The 20,162-nt window shown below is 38.0% G+C and overlaps 2 protein-coding genes across 4 annotated transcripts in view; both read right to left on the reverse strand.

Moving 5' to 3' along the window:
- LOC127432957 (T-box transcription factor TBX5-like) overlaps positions 1–6,546 on the reverse strand; it is a 37,220-nt gene extending 30,674 nt beyond the window's left edge. Inside the window, exons 1-8 of one of the 2 annotated variants that reach the window (XM_051684504.1) lie at positions 6,528–6,546; positions 4,342–4,511; positions 3,635–3,729; positions 3,064–3,183; positions 2,387–2,534; positions 1,872–2,024; positions 1,682–1,773; positions 711–844 (exon numbers count right to left, since the gene is read on the reverse strand). In XM_051684504.1, the coding sequence (XP_051540464.1) occupies positions 711–844; positions 1,682–1,773; positions 1,872–2,024; positions 2,387–2,534; positions 3,064–3,183; positions 3,635–3,729; positions 4,342–4,482 (883 nt within the window). In that variant the 5' untranslated portion in view covers positions 4,483–4,511; positions 6,528–6,546. Of the gene's footprint in view, positions 1–710; positions 845–1,681; positions 1,774–1,871; positions 2,025–2,386; positions 2,535–3,063; positions 3,184–3,634; positions 3,730–4,341; positions 5,831–6,527 lie in introns of those variants that run through there. The other variant, XM_051684512.1, reaches the window with a different exon arrangement.
- A 4,766-nt stretch (positions 6,547–11,312) lies between these two features.
- LOC127432982 (ribose-phosphate pyrophosphokinase 1-like) lies at positions 11,313–20,121 on the reverse strand. 2 transcript variants are annotated; one of them, XM_051684556.1, is made up of 7 exons: positions 19,821–20,121; positions 18,804–18,987; positions 18,084–18,182; positions 16,500–16,624; positions 14,871–15,044; positions 14,561–14,720; positions 11,313–12,797 (listed from the first exon to the last, which is right to left on the reverse strand). In XM_051684556.1, the coding sequence occupies exons 1-7, from the start codon at positions 19,940–19,942 to the stop codon at positions 12,705–12,707; spliced, it is 957 nt and encodes a 318-aa protein (XP_051540516.1). In that variant the 5' UTR covers positions 19,943–20,121; the 3' UTR covers positions 11,313–12,704. The 2 variants fall into 2 exon arrangements, with proteins under 2 accessions (XP_051540516.1, XP_051540506.1); XM_051684546.1 differs by having other exon boundaries at positions 18,798–18,987; positions 19,821–20,119.
- Positions 20,122–20,162: the final 41 nt, after the last annotated feature.

Raw genomic sequence — 20,162 nt, forward strand, 5'->3', positions numbered from 1 at the left:
CAGCGTCTTTACACGCTGAGCTACCCAGGCCCCCAAAGATGATTTTTAAACAATGAAGCTGAAATAATGCAGACAGATAGCTTCAACAGAAGCAAATACCATCAATGAACAACCTCAGAGCTCATGGTATAGGTCTGTCTTTAAAGGTTTATTAGTTAGCATTGAAAATCAATTCATCTATGAAAGACATGAATGGGATTTTTACATCAGGAACCAGTCTTTTGCGCTCTTATAACCTTTTAAATTAAAGGGTTAGTGCACCCACAAAGGAACATTTTATCAGAATCTTACCCTCATATCATTCCAAGCATGCATGACCTTCTTCCACTGGATCTCTCAAATCTCAATCAATTGAAATATCGCGTCAACACAGGTTTGACGTCAGGGACGCAAGAACTAATAACGATAGACATCACTGACATCAAACGTGGCACAACAAGGCGCAACATATTTGAATTGAACACAAGTCCAAATGAAATTTCAGAATCATGGTATAGAGGAAGATTTGTATTTGTCAGATCAGTATTTGTGTTCCCTGACAATCGAATCTGTGACTTTCCTTTGCTTGTGCAATTTTCGGTTTAGGATTAGGGTATTGTTCTATTTTTTTTTTTTTTTTTTTTTTTTTTTTTTGGAGCTCGACAGCTCGATTTTAGGAGCTTGATAGTTCTAGTGCTCTCTGCAGGATACTGAAGTGTGAGACTGTGTACCTGAATTGCTGGAGCAGGCGTAGCCAGGGCTGGGCTTCTGTGGCATGCTGCATTCTGACCGAGAGAGACAGTCAGGAGAGGGTGGAGCAACTCTCTGCCTGGCAGTGCTACATGGTACCAGTGGGTAATCCTTACTGTGGAAAGAGGCCAAAGTGGGCATCAGACACAGTGATTCCAACAGCAAAATGCCCAGCAACGCTTGAAAAAGTTGAGAACATTGTTTAGAGATAGAACTCAAAAGGTATGCAGGAGATTGCAGAGGCTGACTGGCAATGATGGGGTGAATCAGGTTAGTTTGAGGGGAAGAATCACTGGCACTTGGGTTCATAGATCAGGGTGTTAAGACAGAGAGCAGGGTGTGGAAAATAAGGAGGCTATGCTTTGTATTGGCAAAGTGGGGCTAAGGGGGTAAGAGATATAATTTGCACAGTACTGATCGTTTCTAATTAAATTGCTATGCCGAGGGACAATTATAGTAGCTATCTTTTCTCTACCCCCTTCCCCAATCTGACTCATTCCTCTTTCTCTCTTTTTCGCTCTTTCTCTCTTGTAAACACATATACACAGACACGCACACACATTAGCCCCTCAGTGACCTTTCTGTGTGGTAGTGTGTTGTGCCGCTCTACTCCTAATATTGTTCCACTATAAAAATCCCTCTCTTGTATGTCACATTCAATACTGTCAACATGCAACACAAAGCATTGACTTTGGTTCCCAAATCCTGCAAGTCAAAAGGACAGCGTATTCTCTTTGTATCCAAAACAGCAACATTAGTGGCTAGGGGATGCAGCACACAATGGCATGTAGGCACACAGAACAGACATAAATGAATACTAAAAATAAACAATACATTAGGTATTCATTGTAACACACATAAACACTCTTAAACTCATAATCAATGTCAATAAAAATATATCTGTGTTAGCAAAGCACATGCATGAATACATTTCAAATTTTGTGTGTCCCACCTCTTTGTACGGGACATATGATGCAGTTCGATGTCATCATTTCCACGGAAACCTTTAGCAAAAGGATTATTCTCAATCTTCAGCTGAGTGATCTAATATATATAAAAAACAGAGGATTAAACACTCTGATGTCTTTCTGCAAATCTCTCCACTTCATTTGTGATTAGAGGGGTCCTGCTGCAACTCTTACTGTGTGATTCTGGTAGGAAGTCACAGCGATGAAGGCCGTCTCAGGAAAGGAGTGAGTGCAAAAGCTTGTGTTGCTGGAGCCAAAGCTGTTCCTCTCATCTGCTTTCACTATGTGCAGCCGAGGCTGGTATTTATGCATGGAGTTTAAAATGATCTGCAGCAAATAACAAAAAGAGTATTCCTTTTTTTAGAGCCTTACAATTAAATTAAAGAGTTAGTTCACCTAAAAATAAAATGTTGTTCCTGTATGACTTTCTACCATGGAACACAAAAGGAGATGCTAGTCAGATTTTTAGGAACTGACAGTCTCAGTCACCATTCACTTTCATTGTATGAAAAAACTGCTATGAAAGTGAATGGAGATTGAGGCTATCAGTACCTAACATTCATGGAATAAAGTCAAATAGGTTTGGAACAACATGGGGGTAAGTAAATGATGACAGAATTGTAATTTTTGGGTGAACTATACTTTTAACAACAACAAATCATTTAAATTTGATTGCCATCATCACTGACATGTCCAAAAGGGTCCAGGTGGTTGTTGGTAAGTTTGAGTTTCTGGAAAGATACGAGCTGTCTCATCCAGTGAGCACCTGAAGCCGGTGAATCCAGGTGAACATACAGTCGACCTGGAATTGCAGGCTCAGCTTTACTGCTGATAGACCTGCAGAATAGATAGGACATGAACGGGTTGGTCCAGTTCAAAAACAAAGCCTCTCTCTCTGCTCCAGAGGTCTGAGATTCAAAATCAGTTCAGGTTACTGAATTGATTTGAAGAGCTTCTGTCTCTGACACAGTGGAGTTTTTTTCTACCAACTCACAGAACAATATTGACCATCAAAGACACAAAAAAAAGTGTAATTTGTACTACTTCATGTTATATCAGTTAAGAGTTTTAATCTAATTTTTCAATTCATCCTTGATTATATTCTTTTCTCTAGGCATTTAACAATCATACCATGCAATTGATTTAGCTTAAATGTATTTTAATTCCGTTAAATTCATTATTGTCATTGCTCTTTCATGGAATTATTTATTCATCACTTAAAACCTCAAATAAAAACCTCAATGAATATTCATTTTTCGAAAGGAATTATAACATCTCAATAAAATGTTAACCTCTCTGTTTAGATATTTAATTGTTAATCAAGCTTTTCAATATTGATTTTTGATTATATCATTGCAAATCTTACCATTTGTTATCTGCAAACTTATATCGGTGCTCGTCCGCTGAAATAATGTCCATAAGTAAGATATATTTCGCTTTGGGGTTTAGGCCTGTTACCTTTACCTTGTAGCTGGGAAACATTCGTCTGCAAAATATTAATGATGCGTTAATGCCTACAACGAAGACAACAACAACAACAACAACAAAATATATGCAAATAATATAAGAATTAAAAACACTATAATAGTTTAATAATAACAATAATAATAAAAAAATAAGAAGAACAATGATAACCATGTCTTTATAATGTTATTGAAATAATAGGTCTAGTAATATTATGCGTCTATTTTAACATTTCAGTTGCCCTACAAGACTGCCTATCCAAACCTCGTGCAGATATTCGATGCTGTATTTTATACAAGGATGCTCTTAAAGTATTGTTGCATAAATGTGCACAATAACAGAAGCAGCCTCAAACTTAGCATTTATTAATAAATGTTGCGGACAGGCTACTCGTACGACGATTTAAAGGGCCCGAGCAGAATCCGAGACCGTTCTGCGCGTGCGATCAATAATGTGAAAAAAGTGTCGCTCACCGGCCAGCTTTGGTGATGATCATCTCTGTTGTGACATCATGAAATTTCGCCCACAGATCTCTCTCGTGCAAATAAACTTTGATTCCGTCCATGCCCTGCACGCGAGGGGCGGCAAAAACATGAAGTGGAAATTAATGCCAGGGTTTATTTAGCATTTCTTTCTGCAGTCTGTAAACAAATGTAAACGTCGTTATAGCCTAAAAGTGATAAGAAGTTTGCTGTTCTGTTTTTAAGGCTTTCATACGGTGTCTCTTATCAGTCTTTATGAATGATGAATGTGATATTAGCCGGAACTGCAGACATGGCCTAAAAACATATGGCAGCTATTTAAAACAATCTGAGTGTACATCTTGAGAATAGCAATATCACAAAAATGTGTCTAAATGTTGCATGATTAAATGTAATTGTTGCCAATCCCATTCTATTAATATATCACCGATACGATATTTTTGATGAATGTATTTTGCAAATATAGGCCTAATTTAAAAGTACGCGTTGATTTCGGGAGGAGTAGGCTATAGTGCAATTAAAAGTAATAAATACAGTAACAGTAACCATACTACTACTACTACTACTAATAATAATAATATTCATATTCAATCGTGATTTAAATCAATTTTTTTAATTTAAAAAAATGTTTTTTTTTTAAATCTGATGATTCTCCCAATATTTTTTGTCTTGCATACACGTGCACAATCATGGCTGACCTGTTGAGAGAGCTGAGTTTGCAGTGGTGACCCGGTTCTGCTCCGTCTGTGATGTCCGGATTCTTTATCCTTTTCAAAATCCATCGCTGGTGAATCGCCGCCAGAACAGGACTGTATAGATCCGAACTCTAAATTCGCCATAACTCCGTCCGAGTATCTATAACGGTGAACTAAAAGATGAGAGCAATGGAAAACGGCAGAACATTTTTCATCAGGTGAAAAAATGGGCTGTCCTTGTAAAACAGAAACGAATAGGCTTTAAAATAATTAACATTAACAACAAGAATGCACGCACACATACACTCTAATGTGCATTGTGGACCATTTAGAATCATTATTTTCCCTTGATGAAATGAGCGCTTTGATTGAAAAGCTCCAATATCGGTGTAAAACGTTTATAAAAAGATCAATAGGCAGACTGGCTGAAAATATCGATTTGTAGGCTTATATATATCGAAAAGTCTAATTTGTCCAACATAATCTAGTGAGTTACATTCAGTTTATTTTTAATTCCTCTTTAAACACATTTAGGCATAGGCCTACATTAATTATTATTATTATTATTATTATTATTAGTAGTAGTAGTAGTAGTAGTAGTAGTATTAAATAATCTCTTACTTCATTGTATGAGGAGCATTTCGGTGGTTTTCGTTGTGCACATAAATTCCGAAAGGTTAAACGTTATTTAAAAATCGGTCCCTCTGAAATAAATTTAAATAATCCTTGAACACAGACACAATCTCTGTAACAGAGTTCAGAACGTTTTCATTTCGTCATAATTATCCGATATTCTCTGGTCAATTTTCCCTCCTCTCTGACCCTTTTTTCAGATCTTGTCCTCAGTCCCCTTTCTGCCGTGTCTCTCTTTTCTCCCTCCATCCATTCTCAGTTTCTGCCTTCTGTCTTCACACCTTTCTTCATTCACACACTCATGACACGCCATGTCCAAACACGCACATTGAAATAAACACACGACGACAAAAACTGCGCGAACACCTTCTCTCCTCCGTAAAAATGTGCTTGTTAATTATAAGTGCTTACTAAATACAGGCTATATCCAAAAAATATAATGAGAAAAAAGGAACGATAGCCACTCACCTAACTGGTGCAGAATTTACACTCAGTCTCTAAATTGTTCGGTATATAATCTGCGCTTGTCAATCAGCATCACTGTGTGCGCGCGGAGTTAAAAGTTGACAAGGTCGAAAGGAGGAAACTAGGCGAGCGCATCTCTCTCTTCTCTCGTTGCGAGTCCGTATGTATTTGTTTCGTAAGATCGTTACTATTCCTCTATGACAGGAATAATAACTTTGGAAATACCATTTGATCTACGAGCTTAAACCACATGTTCATACGTTCGTTCTTTGTCACTCATATACACTACTGCACATTACTTCAAAACAGGCTTCCATAAATAGACTAGTGATGATAACGGGATAGCTTGCACTACGGAACCTTGGGAACATTGCTCGTTAAGATAAGCCGGTAATCCCGCAATCGCGTGTCGAGATAAGGACAGGACACCACGGAGAGAGCGCGAGGTTAACGCTGAATTCAAGACGCTCACCGGTGCTCGGATAAGGATCTTTTTAATGCAGCGCTACTCGACACACGATCTTTTGCGGCCCGCGTTATATCATCATCAGAAATATATTTATAAGCAGCATATCAAATCTGTATTCATTGTGAGGTGTCCATTTTCATGAGGATTTACGCTAGTTTTCTACATTGCTGAATCACATTAGAGAGGGTATTCATGTTACAAATAAATAAAAAACAACAAATAATATCTGAGCATGGCTGATGAGAGCGGTCGGTCTGTGCGCGCGTTTATGCACAGTATGACATGCGGTCTGTCAATCAAATATGCGCGCTCGCAATTTAACTTAATCTCTTGAATCGCTCATCAGAGATACAATATGTACTCGTCATGACGACAGTATTTGGGGGGGGGGGAGTATAACAAATCTTTATGACTTCACTGAAGGACTTTTGGTGCTAAATTTGGATATGTCGCTATTGTTTTTGAACACATCTCTGGTAATGCTAAACACTCATGATGCTTGTTAGTTGACAATCACAGTGACAGCAGAACTGATCTATATTAGAAAATCGAACTGTTACACCCCTTATGCTTAAAATAATTACTAAATTGACCCAAAAGTAAAAATACTCTATTTACTCACCCTCATGCCATCCCAGATGTCTGTGACTTTCTTTCTTCTGCAGAACACAAATGAAGATTTTTTGAAGAAAATCTCAGCTCTGTTGGTCCAAACAATGCAAGTGAATAGTGTCCAGAACTTTGAAGCTCCAAAAAGCACATAAAGGTAGCAAATAAGTGGTTAAATCTATGTCTTTAGAAGTAATATGATAGGTGTGGGTGAGAAACAGATCAATATTTAAGTCCTTTTGTACTATAAATCTCCACTTTCACTTTCATATCTGCAGTCACATATGGTCACTTTTTAGTTTCACTTTCACATCTGAGAGTGAAAGTGGAGATTTATAGTAAAAAAGCCAACGACTTAAATATTGATCTGAGCTGAGATATTTTTTTTTTCTAAATAACCATCACTTGTCTTCAGCAGAAGAAAAAAGTTATAAACATCTGGGATGGCATGAAGGTGAGTAAATGATGAGTGCATTTTCATTTTTAGGTGAACTATCCCATTAACTAACATTCCAACATTCTTACTATAAAAATGTTTGCTTATATATATATATATATATATATATATATATATATATATATATATATATAATCATAAAATTTAAGAGTGAGGCCCCCAAGCGTAGGGATCCAGCTTTGTGGCCCCAACCTTTCTGAAGTTGAGTAGCCCTGATTTAATGTGACTTAAACAAAAAATAAATTAAGATGTGCAACTGTTTTGTTCAAAGCAGGTTTCCTCTCGATTACTTCAATGATATAATGTGAATAATAATAGCCTATTAGTAATAAAACAATAGTAATAATAGTAATATACTCAAACCAGCCTGTCTGGCACCAACAATCATGCCATGGTCGAAATCACTATCACCAAAATGTTTTCCCCATTCTGATGGTTGATGTGAACATTAACTGAAGCTCCTGACCTGTATCTGCGTGATTTTATGCACTGCCGCTACACGATTGGATGATAAGATAATCGCATGGATGATTGTTTGTGCTGGACAGGCTGGTTTGAGTATTTCTGTAACTGCTGATCTGCTGGGATTTTCACACACAACAGTCTCTAGAATTTACTCAGAATGGTGCCAAAAACCAAAAACATCCAGTGAGCGGCAGTTTTGCGAGATGAGAGAGGTCAACAGAGAATGGCCAGACTGGTTCAAACTGACAAAGTCTACACTGTTAAAGATTTTTTTTGTCAAAAAACAGTAAAGAACTGGCAGCAGGGTTGCCAGCATGTTACTGTAAAATGAACGGTGTCTTACTGTTGCTGAAATGAACAGCTAGATACTGTTTTTACAGCTATAGTATACAACTGTAATTTAACAGCATATAGCTGTCAAATTACATACCATCTACTGTTGTTGAAATTATCAGCTATGTTCCCAGCGTGCACTGCGGCATGAAGAAATTATTATTTACTGGTTTAGTTTGAGGTTGTTTTTGTTGTAGTCTTAGTTACTTGTATTTTAATGTTCAGCTTTTACTTTTTTACATATGTTTGTTAATTGTCACCATTGTTAGACTTGTATGGCGAGAGCTGATCTCTGTGTGTCTTGATAACAACTCGAGTTATGCTGTAAGTTCATCAAACACTCAAATTGCTTATATCATTTTGCTGAAATATCCTTTACTGTTTTTGCTTTTATGTTTTTATGTGTAATGCATCACTATTGCCACATATAGTGCCATTTGCAAGGTAGGATCAGATATTCAGTCTGACCTTAGGTTTTGTCTTCCAAGTAGCACAGTGCAACAACTTGTGTTTTACTTAAACATAAATTGACTGGCTGGAAGAACATAATATAATAATAAAAAAGGTCCAAGGTGCCAGCTCAAGAGAACACTAATCACCATAATGGTGACTTCAAACAAAACAACAACACTAATTAAGCTAAGATTTCTATTAAGTCTGAATAAAAACTTTTGTATGCATTTTTTTGTATTTTTTTTTTTTTTGTAGCCCCAATGCATTGACAAAGCATACATACTTATTCAAGCGCAATAAGTGGTTAAAATATACGTTTCAAAATGTCATTATAGCTTTCACCAAGATGATATCATGATTTTAAATGTAAATTTTCCCCTAAAGCCTTGCATAGAACAGCTACAGGTGCATCTCAATAAATTAGAATGTCGTGGAAAAGTTCATTTATTTCAGTAATTCAACTCAAATTGTGAAACTCGTGTATTAAATAAATTCAGTGCACACAGACTGAAGTAGTTTAAGTCTTTGGTTCTTTTAATTGTGATGATTTTGGCTCACATTTAACAAAAACCCACCAATTCACTATCTCAAAAAATTAGAATATGGTGACATGCCAATCAGCTAATCAACTCAAAACACCTGCAAAGTTTTCCTGAGCCTTCAAAATGGTCTCTCAGTTTGGTTCACTAGGCTACGCAATCATGGGGAAGACTGCTGATCTGACAGTTGTCCAGAAGACAATCATTGACACCCTTCACAAGGAGGGTAAGCCACAAACATTCATTGCCAAAGAAGCTGGCTGTTCACAGAGTGCTGTATCCAAGCATGTTAACAGAAAGTTGAGTGGAAGGAAAAAGTGTGGAAGAAAAAGATGCACAACCAACCGAGAGAACCGCAGCCTTATGATTGTCAAGCAAAATCGATTCAAGAATTTGGGTGAACTTCACAAGGAATGGACTGAGGCTGGGGTCAAGGCATCAAGAGCCACCACACACAGACGTGTCAAGAAATTTGGCTACAGTTGTCGTATTCCTCTTGTTAAGCCACTCCTGAACCACAGACAACGTCAGAGGCGTCTTACCTGGGCTAAGGAGAAGAAGAACTGGACTGTTGCCCAGTGGTCCAAAGTCCTCTTTTCACATGAGAGCAAGTTTTGTATTTCATTTGGAAACCAAGGTCCTAGAGTCTGGAGGAAGGGTGGAGAAGCTCATAGCCCAAGTTGCTTGAAGTCCAGTGTTAAGTTTCCACAGTCTGTGATGATTTGGGGTGCAATGTCATCTGCTGGTGTTGGTCCATTTGTGTTTTTTGAAAACCAAAGTCACTGCACCCGTTTACCAAGAAATTTTTCCTTCTGCTGACCAGCTTTTTAAAGATACTGATTTCATTTTCCAGCAGGATTTGGCACCTGACCACACTGCCAAAAGCACCAAAAGTTGGTTAAATGACCATGGTGTTGGTGTGCTTGACTGGCCAGCAAACTCACCAGACCTGAACCCCATAGAGAATCTATGGGGTATTGTCAAGAGGAAAATGAGAAACAAGAGACCAAAAAATGCAGATGAGCTGAAGGCCACTGTCAAAGAAACCTGGGCTTCCATACCACCTCAGCAGTGCCACAAACTGATCACCTCCATGCCATGCCGAATTGAGGCAGTAATTAAAGCAAAAGGAGCCCCTACCAAGTATTGAGTACATATACAGTAAATGAACATACTTTCCAGAAGGCCAACAATTCACTAAAAATGTTTTTTTACTTTTTCTTATGATGTATTCTAATTTTTTGAGATAGTGAATTGGTGGGTTTTTGTTAAATGTGAGCCAAAATCATCACAATTAAAAGAACCAAAGACTTAAACTACTTCAGTCTGTGTGCATTGAATTTATTTAATACACGAGTTTCACAATTTGAGTTGTATTACTGAAATAAATGACCTTTTCCACGACATTCTAATTTATTGAGATGCACCTGTATTTACCGTAAACTAGTCACTTCACAGTGAGCCTGCTCTTGATCTCCCAGAATGCAAAATTTTTAACAGCAAACTAATGTATTTAAGAATCACAGTAGATTGCTGTAGGAATTTGGCCGTAAATTTACAGCAATTTTTTACAGTGTAGGGTAACTCAGATAACTGCTCTGTACAATTGTGATGAGAAGAATATAATCTCAGAATGCTATTCTGAGATGAGGGTTGGTGCTATTTTGGCGGCACGAGGGGGGACCAACACGATATTAGGCAGGTGGTTTTAATGTTGTGGCTGATCGGTGTACATTTGAGCATATATGTACATATTCAAATCCCACTAGAATCTGGGAAAATATAAATTACATACATGAAAATGCCCATTTTTGTAGGGTTTTGACAAATATGTCTCATATAAGTATGTGACCTTTTAATATAAATGAAAATCATATTTCATGTGTTTTGCATATATTGACAAAGTTTCGGATTTCTGTATTAGGTAGGCTAGATAGCATATAGGCTAATTAAGTCAATCTCACGATGCTGTAACATAACGTTAAAATAACGTTAAGGTCAGCTACAAGTTTTTATACGTCTAGATCGAAAAAAAAAAGGTAAAATGAAAAACATTAAATAATAATAATAATAAAACAGTTATTTTGCATTGAGTCATTTGTGTTGTCGAACCTTTCACGCTTAAAAAAAAAAAAAAAAAAAAAAAAAAAAAGGGAAGTTGCGCCACCTAGTGGGAGCAGAGATAATCGTCATTACTTTAACCAAAACATTTCCAAGAATAAAGATTGTGGCATTTTAGTTCGTTAACTTTTTTATTTTAGTGTACTCCTAGGGCGCTTTTCACACTATGGATGAGATTCTATAAATACTCTGGACTAACATACTGAAACTGTTATAAAATATTCTGTGCCTGCTTTATTAAGTTATTTTGTCGTAACCATCACAAATTACGAAAGGCAATAATTAGTTAAATTAACATAAACGTCTTCCTATACGAACAATATACCAAAAACGACATTGTGCAAGTAAGAACTATTAAGTAAATTAATAATAATAATAATAATAATAAATTTTTTGAATGGGTGGAAATTAAGACAAAAAGAGAAATGTGCAGTTTTTATCTGAAAAGCTTTACTCTACATTCTGCTTCCAATGCAATACAATTGTCAGATTTTTTCATTTGTTAAGGCAAACAGCATTGACCTATGAAATTAAGTCTTGTCATCTCACCTAACTCAGACAGGTGAGACTGTTCCAGTGAAAGCTTTCAGACTTGTAGTTTTTGATATACTGATATTGCCAAAGTAGCATGGATAAGAAACATCCTCAAGACTAAACACACTGACACACAGATATGCAAGATATGTGACATGCTCCATCTGTTTGAGTCACTTTGACTCAGAAACACATTATGAGTTTTATGTACTACAGTATACTAAGCAATCATCAAAATGCTTTCCTTTTTACTTCAGTGCAAACAATTAAAAATGTCTGTCTTGGACAAAGTGACTCAAAATGGAGCAGGCTGCAAATAATTAATTGATCAAGGCCATTCCACAATAGCCAACAGTACTTGTGTGTGTTCAGTCAAAAATAATGGGCACTTCAGAGCAGATCTCTCCTCAAGCAGTCAAAAACGCTGCTGGATTTTAAACATAAACATTACATCACATCTTATAAAGAAAAACATAAAATAAAAAGTATGACCTAATTTTCCACTGAGCATTTGGCTTTCACCATTTCAAAAGACCCTGAAGAGATGAGAACTATTCAAGCGACAAAAAAATATTACCTAAAACTGAAACCTGAGAGAAGAAAAAAAGTACCAGAGTATCCCAAGTACTGTATATCCAAATATTCCAGCTGCCAAGGCAATAGCATTCTAAAGGGGTGTAACCCATTTCCAGCAATCACTGCAGTAACCTAGTGGCTATCCACAGTTTAGCAATAAGATACTGTAACAGAACTCAATACCAAAAATAAAAACATCGTACCTTTACACGGTAAACTTCTGAGCTAAAAATGCCAAAATTCCAGTATTGTAGGAACAATTCAGCAGTTATTGTTGCTTTTTTCTTTTCTTTTTTTAAACTGTTAGTGTTAAATACATTTCTGAGGCAGACATAACACACTGCAACATTCAAGAAACTCTGTACGTCGAACCATAGGTCTAACATGCAAATAACATACAACCTGGTGTGACAAGGGGCAAAATCCTCTGAGCTGAGTGTAGTAGATGGAAATGAAAGAAGTACAGAGCTGTTAGATATGAAAAATATTATCCTAAAAATGTCGAGTCAACACATGCGGCAGAAAGGTGGAGCTGTATGCAGCCACAGAGAGTTTTCTTTCACTGTCCAGGAATAAGTGAAAGAATAAATGAGACGCATCTTATAAGGGCAAATAGCTTAACAGGCCCAGCACTGACTCATGAGTTTGTATTAAGTGATTGTGTATGAACAGATGGAACATATATGTGTGTGTGTGTCTGTGCATGTGTGAGTTATAAGGGCACATGGCTGAACAGGTAAGACACAGATTCCCCATTATGTGTCCGTCTGATTGCTTCTGCCAGGATCATAGAAATGTCAATCACCTGGAGAGACAGAACTTAATCAGTCAACATACTGAAACATAAAAGCAAAAAAAAAAAAAAAAAAAAAAATCTTTAGATATATACTCTCTAAAAAAATAACATATAACAGTTAATATAATATATTATTACAGCAGATTAATATATAATATACGTTGTGCTCAAAAGTTTGCATACCCTGGAAGAAATTGTGAAATTTTGGCATTGATTTTGAAAATCTTTTATTTAAGGATAGTGATCATATGAAGCCATTTTTCATCACATAGTTGTTTGGCTCCTTTTTAAATCATAATGATAACATAAATCACTCAAATGGCCCTGATCAAAAGTTTACATACTCTTGAATGTTTGGCCTTGTTACAGACACACAAGGTGACACACACAGGTTTAAATGGCAATTGAAGGTTAATTTCCCACACCTGTGGCTTTTTAAATTGCAATTAGTGTCTGTGTATAAATAGTCAATGAGTTTGTTAGCTCTCACGCGGATGCACTGAGCAGGCTAGATACTGAGCCATGGGGAGCAGAAAAGAACTGTCAAAAGACCTGCGTAACAAGGTAATAGAACTTTATAAAGATGGAAAAGGATATAAAAAGATATCCAAAGCCTTGAAAATGCCAGTCAGTACTGTTCAATCACTTATTAAGAAGTGGAAAATTTGGGGATCTCTTGATACCAAGCCAAGGTCAAGTAGACCAAGAAAGATTTCAGCCACAACTGCCAGAAGAATTGTTCGGGATACAAAGAAAAACCCACAGGTAACCTCAGGAGAAATACAGGCTGCTCTGGAAAAAGAAGGTGTGGTTGTTTCAAGGAGCACAATACAACGATACTTGAACAAAAATGAGCTGCATGGTCGAGTTGCCAGAAAAAAAAGCCTTTACTGCGCCAATGCCACAATATGCCCGACAACACCTTGACACGCCTCACAGCTTCTGGCATACTGTAATTTGGAGTGACGAGACCAAAATAGAGCTTTACGGTCACAACCATAAGCGCTATGTTTGGAGTGGCCTATAGTTAAAAGAATACCATCCCCACTGTGAAGCATGGTGGTGGCTCACTGATGTTTTGGGGGTGTGTGAGCTCTAAAGGCACGGGGAATCTTGTGAAAATTGATGGCAAGATGAATGCAGCATGTTATCAGAAAATACTGGCAGACAATTTCCATTCTTCTGCATGAAAGCTGCGCATGGGACGCTCTTGGACTTTCCAGGAGTGGCCATCACAGTCTCCTGACCTTAATATCATTGAGCCACTCTGGGGAGATCTCATACATGCGGGTCATGCAAGACGACCAAAGGCTTTGCATGACCTGGAGGCATTTTGCCAAGACGAATGGGCAGCTATACCACCTGCAAGAATTTGGGCCTCATAGACAACTATTACAAAAGACTGCACACTGTCATTGATGCTAAAGGGGGCAATACACAGTATTAAGAACTAAGGGTATGCAGACTTTTGAACAGGGGTCATTTAATTTTTTTCTTTGTTGCCATGTTTTGTTTTATGATTGTGCCATTCTGTTATAACCTACAGTTGAATATGAATCCCATAAAAAATAAAAGAAATGTGTTTTGCCTGCTCACTCATGTTTTCTTTAAAAATGGTACATATATTATCAATTCTCCAAGGGTGTGCAAACTTTTGAGCACAACTGTATATTAAAAATAGCAATATTCTCCAAAACATTAAAAGTACATCATGAATATTAAAAAATATGATAAAGTAAATCTATGTTTACTGTAGTATAACATTTCTGTACCTGAATCTTGCTGCAGTGTTTGATTTTGTCCTCCTGTGGAATTGTGTTGGTGACCACGACGGCCTCAAAGTTGGCATTGTTGATCCGAGAAATGGCAGGCCCAGAGAAGATACCATGAGTCAAGATAGCGAACACTTTAGTGGCTCCAGCAGACACCAGTCTGAGTGGGCAAACACACATGATTATATGAACACATGCAGGAAAACACATACAGGTGTAGCTGGAGGCAATACAGATAACCATGACAATCACAGATATGTAGTGGAGGGGTGTGTATGAATGGGACAGTGTATAGCGTGTGTCCCCTCACTTGTCAGCCGCATGACATATCGTCCCACACGTGTCTGCCATGTCATCCACTAAAATGGCCACTCTGTCTTTCGCATCCCCAACCAGCACCATCCGATCTACCTCATTCGCCTTCTTCCGCTCCTTATGGATCAACGCAAAGTCCACGTTCAGACGATCAGCGATGGATGTCACTCTGACAAACCAACACACAATCTTTATGTAACATTCTGAAACCACTGTGAATGCATTCAGGCTTCTGTATAACATCCACGCATCACAGAGAGGCACCATGCACAACCGTTTCAGTATAAATATTCAGTGTGCATCAGCTCAACTCATCTTAAAGGTGAAGCGTGTAATATGTTGGATGTTAAAATACTTCCTCTCATCCCAGCTTATCATGCAGAAATGACTGCAAGCAAGTCATTCGTAGGTTAGTTTCTATAAACTCTGTGGCACTATCAAAGCATTGCTCCGTTTGAGCATTCTGGCATAGCAACATTGGCTCAACCAATGGCGTGAGTTTGTGGTGGGATGATGATCTGTTTGCCCAAACAAAGGAAGAGTGTTCGTGAAACCATTTTGAAAACTATCATTTTTGCAATTCCATTTTGTGATGCAATTGTCACACTTCACCTGTAAAGACAAAATTCAAAAGAGTGTCATATTAAATTGCTACAAAAGTCCATGTCTCCATAAAAAAGCCACATGTTGAAATGAGCATGGTTAGGCTTTAAGCCAAATCTAAAAAGCCTCAAACAGATTAATGAAATTACACAATTATCGCTATACAAACACACTACCACATACACCTAAAACTTTCAGTACATTTTGTTAAATGTACTGAAAAGAAAGACTGTAAAAAAGACTGTATGTGGGGGGGTCTGGGTAACTCAGCAAGTAAAGAAGCTAACTACCACACCTGGAGTCACAAGTTCGAATCCAGGGTGTGCTGAGTGAATCCAGTCAGTCTTCCTAAGCAACCAATTGGCCCGGTTGCTAGGGTGGGTAGAGTCATGTTTGGTTAACCTTCTCATTGTCGCTATAATGTGGTTCTCGCTCTTGGTGGGGCGCGTGGCGAGTTGTGCGTGGATGCCACGGAGAATGGCGTGAAGCCTCCACACACGCTAACTCTCTGCGGTAACGCGCTCATCGAGCCACATGATAAGATGCGCGGATTGACGGTCTCAGATGTGGAGGCAACTGAGATTCATCCTCCGCCACCCGGATTGAGGCGAGTCACTACGCCACCACGAGGACATAGAGCATTGGGAATTGGGCATTCTAAATTGGGGAGAAAATGGGAGAAAATCCCACCCCCCAAAAAAAGACTGTATGTGGCATGTGCAAAGCCATCCACTGTTAGCAGAGTTAAACACACACGCACATAGACACACAATATAAACCTGACATTTCCTTACCCTCCACACCTAAAAGAGTAAAACACACTTGTGTCTTATCATTTGATCATTTTAAACATTATAAACTATATTTCTCCACATCTACAAACACATATACTCATAAGCAAAAAAAATTGAAAACAGTTTTATTTCAGACTTCACATATGTACTATATGAAAATGTATATGAAAAGTGTGAACGAGAAGGACAGTAAGTGTGTGAGAAAGTGTTTGAGAGAGAAAACACACCTCTTTGCTCCACCAGCATCAGGAGAAACAATGGTGCAATTCTTCCATTCATTGATGTTTTCTTTTATCCATTTGAGAACTGCCGGCTCAGCATATAGGTTATCAACCGGGATGTCAAAGAACCCCTAACAATACAAACAACATGGGCAATCTGACAATCTGTGAGCATGTATGAATGCAATCAGGGTGTGAAGGTCCATAACCTGGATGTTTATGTATAAAAGGCCTAATCAACTCAAAAGCAAAAAAAGAGAGCTCACACACCTACTGCTCCAAAAGATCTTTTAATAAATAACCATGTGATTAACATTTAGACTCACAAGTCTTCTTCAGAACGATATTGCAAAGTTTGTGATGTCTATTTCAACATAGCATCCCATGGTTCGCACAGGTGTTCGCAATTTGTTGTCAATAGCTCCACCCAAACTCATGTCCCAGAGAAGGTACATTAACAACACAAACAATAGTTTTAATAAACATGATTAAAAATATATAGACGAACTTACACACAAAAATACAATGACCATAAAATACAGAAATATATGTTTTTTCCACAAACAACCATCACAGCTCACATATGGCATCACAAATATCCAACCCATGTCACATAATGATACTGTACATTCGAGATACAAGTGGAGAAAAAAAATAACAAATCTTATTACAATATAGATATGGTTTTATGTCAAATTCTTCATTCAAACCATCCGGAGATAATGTACAGAGACAATAAATCCAATAAGTCTCCCTCCGGAGGAATAAATGATCTATATCACCTCCCCTACGTCAGATACTGACTCTCTCAATACCCAAGCATCGAAGACTAGACACTCGGTGTGATGAAGAGTTTGACATAAAACCATATCTATAAGATATTGAGAAGATTTGTTATTTGTTTTCTCCACTTGTTTCTCAAATATATCAGTATGTGACATGGGTTGGATATTTGTGATGCCATATGTGAGCTGTAATGGTTGTTTGTGAAAAAACATATATTTCTGTATTTTATGGTCGTTGTATTTTTGTGTATAAATTTATGTCTACATGTTAACCATGTTTATTAAAACTATAGTTTGTATTGTCTATGTACCCACTCTAGGACATGAGTTTGGGTGGAGCGATTGACAACAAATTGCGAACACCTGTGCGAACCATGGGACGCTGTGTTGAAATAGACATCACAAACTTGGCAATATCGTTCTGAAGAAGACCCTTGTGTGGGTCGAAACTTTAACCACATGGTTACTTATAAAAAGATCTTTTGGGCAGTAAGTGTGCAAGCTCTCTTTTTTTGGATTTGAGACATTGTTTAGACTAACAAACAAACATCATTCTGGTGTGCATGTGTTTTTGATAAACTAATCAACTCAAAAGACCATGAAGACTGTGATTCTTAAAGTATCCCTTGAAGAAAAAATATAAAAACTGCTCCTGCACAGTTTCCAAAGGCAGAACACCCAGTTTCACTCAAGCCTGGCTGTGCGGCTATGCCACTGCTCTCTGCCAACATGTGTTCATTAGAGATAAGGGTTTGTGTTCGAAGGCGAAGGGAGTTGCAGGCTGCGCAAGTGTATGTGTGTATACCTGAATTTGAGAGGCGTGTAGGTCCATAGTAATGATGTGGTCTGCTCCGGCCACAGACAGCATATTAGCGACCAGCTTGGCTGAGATAGGAGCCCGACTCTACAGAGAAAATTGTCACACACATATATATACTTTCAGAACACACATTCAAAATACACATTTTTAGTGTATATCGCCCCCTACTGGGCAGGGAGGAGAATTTATAGTTAAAAGGACTTAAATTTAGATCTGTTTCTCATCCACACCTATCATATCGCTTCTGAAGACATGGATTAAACCACTGTTGTTGTATAGATTATTTTTATGCTGACTTTGTCTTTTTTTTTTGTAGCTTCAATTGGTCACCATTCACTTGCACTGTACAGACCTACAGAGCTGAGATATTCTTCTAAAAATCTTTGTTTGTGTTCAGCAAAAGAAACAAAGTCATAAACATCTGGGATGGCATGAGGGTGAGTAAATAATGAGATAATTAGATTTTTGGGTGAACTATCCCTTTAACAGATCAACAGAAAATTAGAGGGATCATGCATATTTCGCCATGCCTGTAACTTAAGTTGCCGAGAACTAGAGAGGGGGAACAAGAGACTGACACTGAGGGTACAGAAGACAGACTTACAGACATGTAGCCCACATGGATCCAGAAACAGTGGTGCTGTTAATGTATAATTAAGTCTGTGTGCATGTTAATAGTAAGCAAGCTGTTCCCCTCACCCCCACCTTGTCCTTCTTGTCCTGCCGAGCGTAGGGGAAGCAGGGAATGACCGCTGTGACTCTGGACGCTGACGCGATCTTACATGCATTGATCATGATCAGCAGCTCCATGAGATTGTCGTTGATCTCCCCACAGCCACTCTGGACAATATAGACATCTTCCCCACGCACACTTTCTCCAATCTCTACACTATATATATATATATATATATATATATATATATATACACACACACACAGAGAGAGAGAGAAACAAGGATATGGTTGAGCAACATTCACTAAAGATAACATGCAATAAATCTATATTCATCTGCGTGATCAAAGGGCAGTATTTGATTTGAGATGATCTTTGACATGGGCGCCAAAGATTGAACTGTTAACAGAAAGAAAACCACTAACAAAGCAAACTGAAACTGTTGCGCAAAGAATCTGACTGCATTTCTCACACTGCAGGAGCAGATAAAGAGCAAGACATTTTATCTTTTAGGTCCACACCTCTTCCACTTAAGTAGGGCTAAATGTCAAATATATAAACAGACACAGAAGCCTACATGATATTTTTATCTCATGATATCATGGTTGTGTACCTGCTTACTCAGCCTCAAAAGGACATTTCTTTATGCACTATTACTGTGACTACTAGCATTATTATTACAACTTCAACTACTACTAGTAGTATTAATAAAATAGTAATAACGACAATAGAGCATTTAGTGCAATGCTGAGGGGATAATTAAAAGCGACATGACTCCTCACGTGACAGAGTAGGCCCGATGGGGCATTTAAATTAGCATTAGCGGGCCCCAGAGTCACATGCTCACCACAAGTGCATGCTAGGAAACGCAGTCCTTTGCCTATGTAAAACGTATTGCGCCAGGTGGCATGTTTTAATTTATAAAACTACAAAAGAAAAAACTACGCGACGACGAACTGGACACCATGTGTTTACCATACAATTTGCCGGAGCCAAAACATTACGTTAAAGCATAGCTTCGATTGCCATTCCGACAGTCAATAACTCACCAGGTTTCTTGGTTGCTAAATTTTTTGGTGACAACTTTCCCCAACTCGAGTCCCAGTCGGTCCGCGATCTTCTGCGACAGATCCGGATGCGAACTGCCGCTAAAAATCTTGATGTTTGGCATTCTGGGCTGATCCGTGGCGTCTATGGATGGTGAACAGTGTTTTAAAAAACACTGTCAGTTAAAAGGATCTCTTTGAATTTAGCGTATATAAATTGAGTGCAGGGCCTGATACCGGTGGTCAGCTATGATTCGGGACGTCTACTCTCCAAGAGCACTAGTTGTGCTACGGTAAACCCGCCCACTTCTGTAATAAACACGACCACAAACTGATGTTTCTGTT

Source organism: Myxocyprinus asiaticus, chromosome 4 (genome assembly GCF_019703515.2).
Source record: "Myxocyprinus asiaticus isolate MX2 ecotype Aquarium Trade chromosome 4, UBuf_Myxa_2, whole genome shotgun sequence".
NCBI lineage: Eukaryota > Metazoa > Chordata > Actinopteri > Cypriniformes > Catostomidae > Myxocyprinus > Myxocyprinus asiaticus.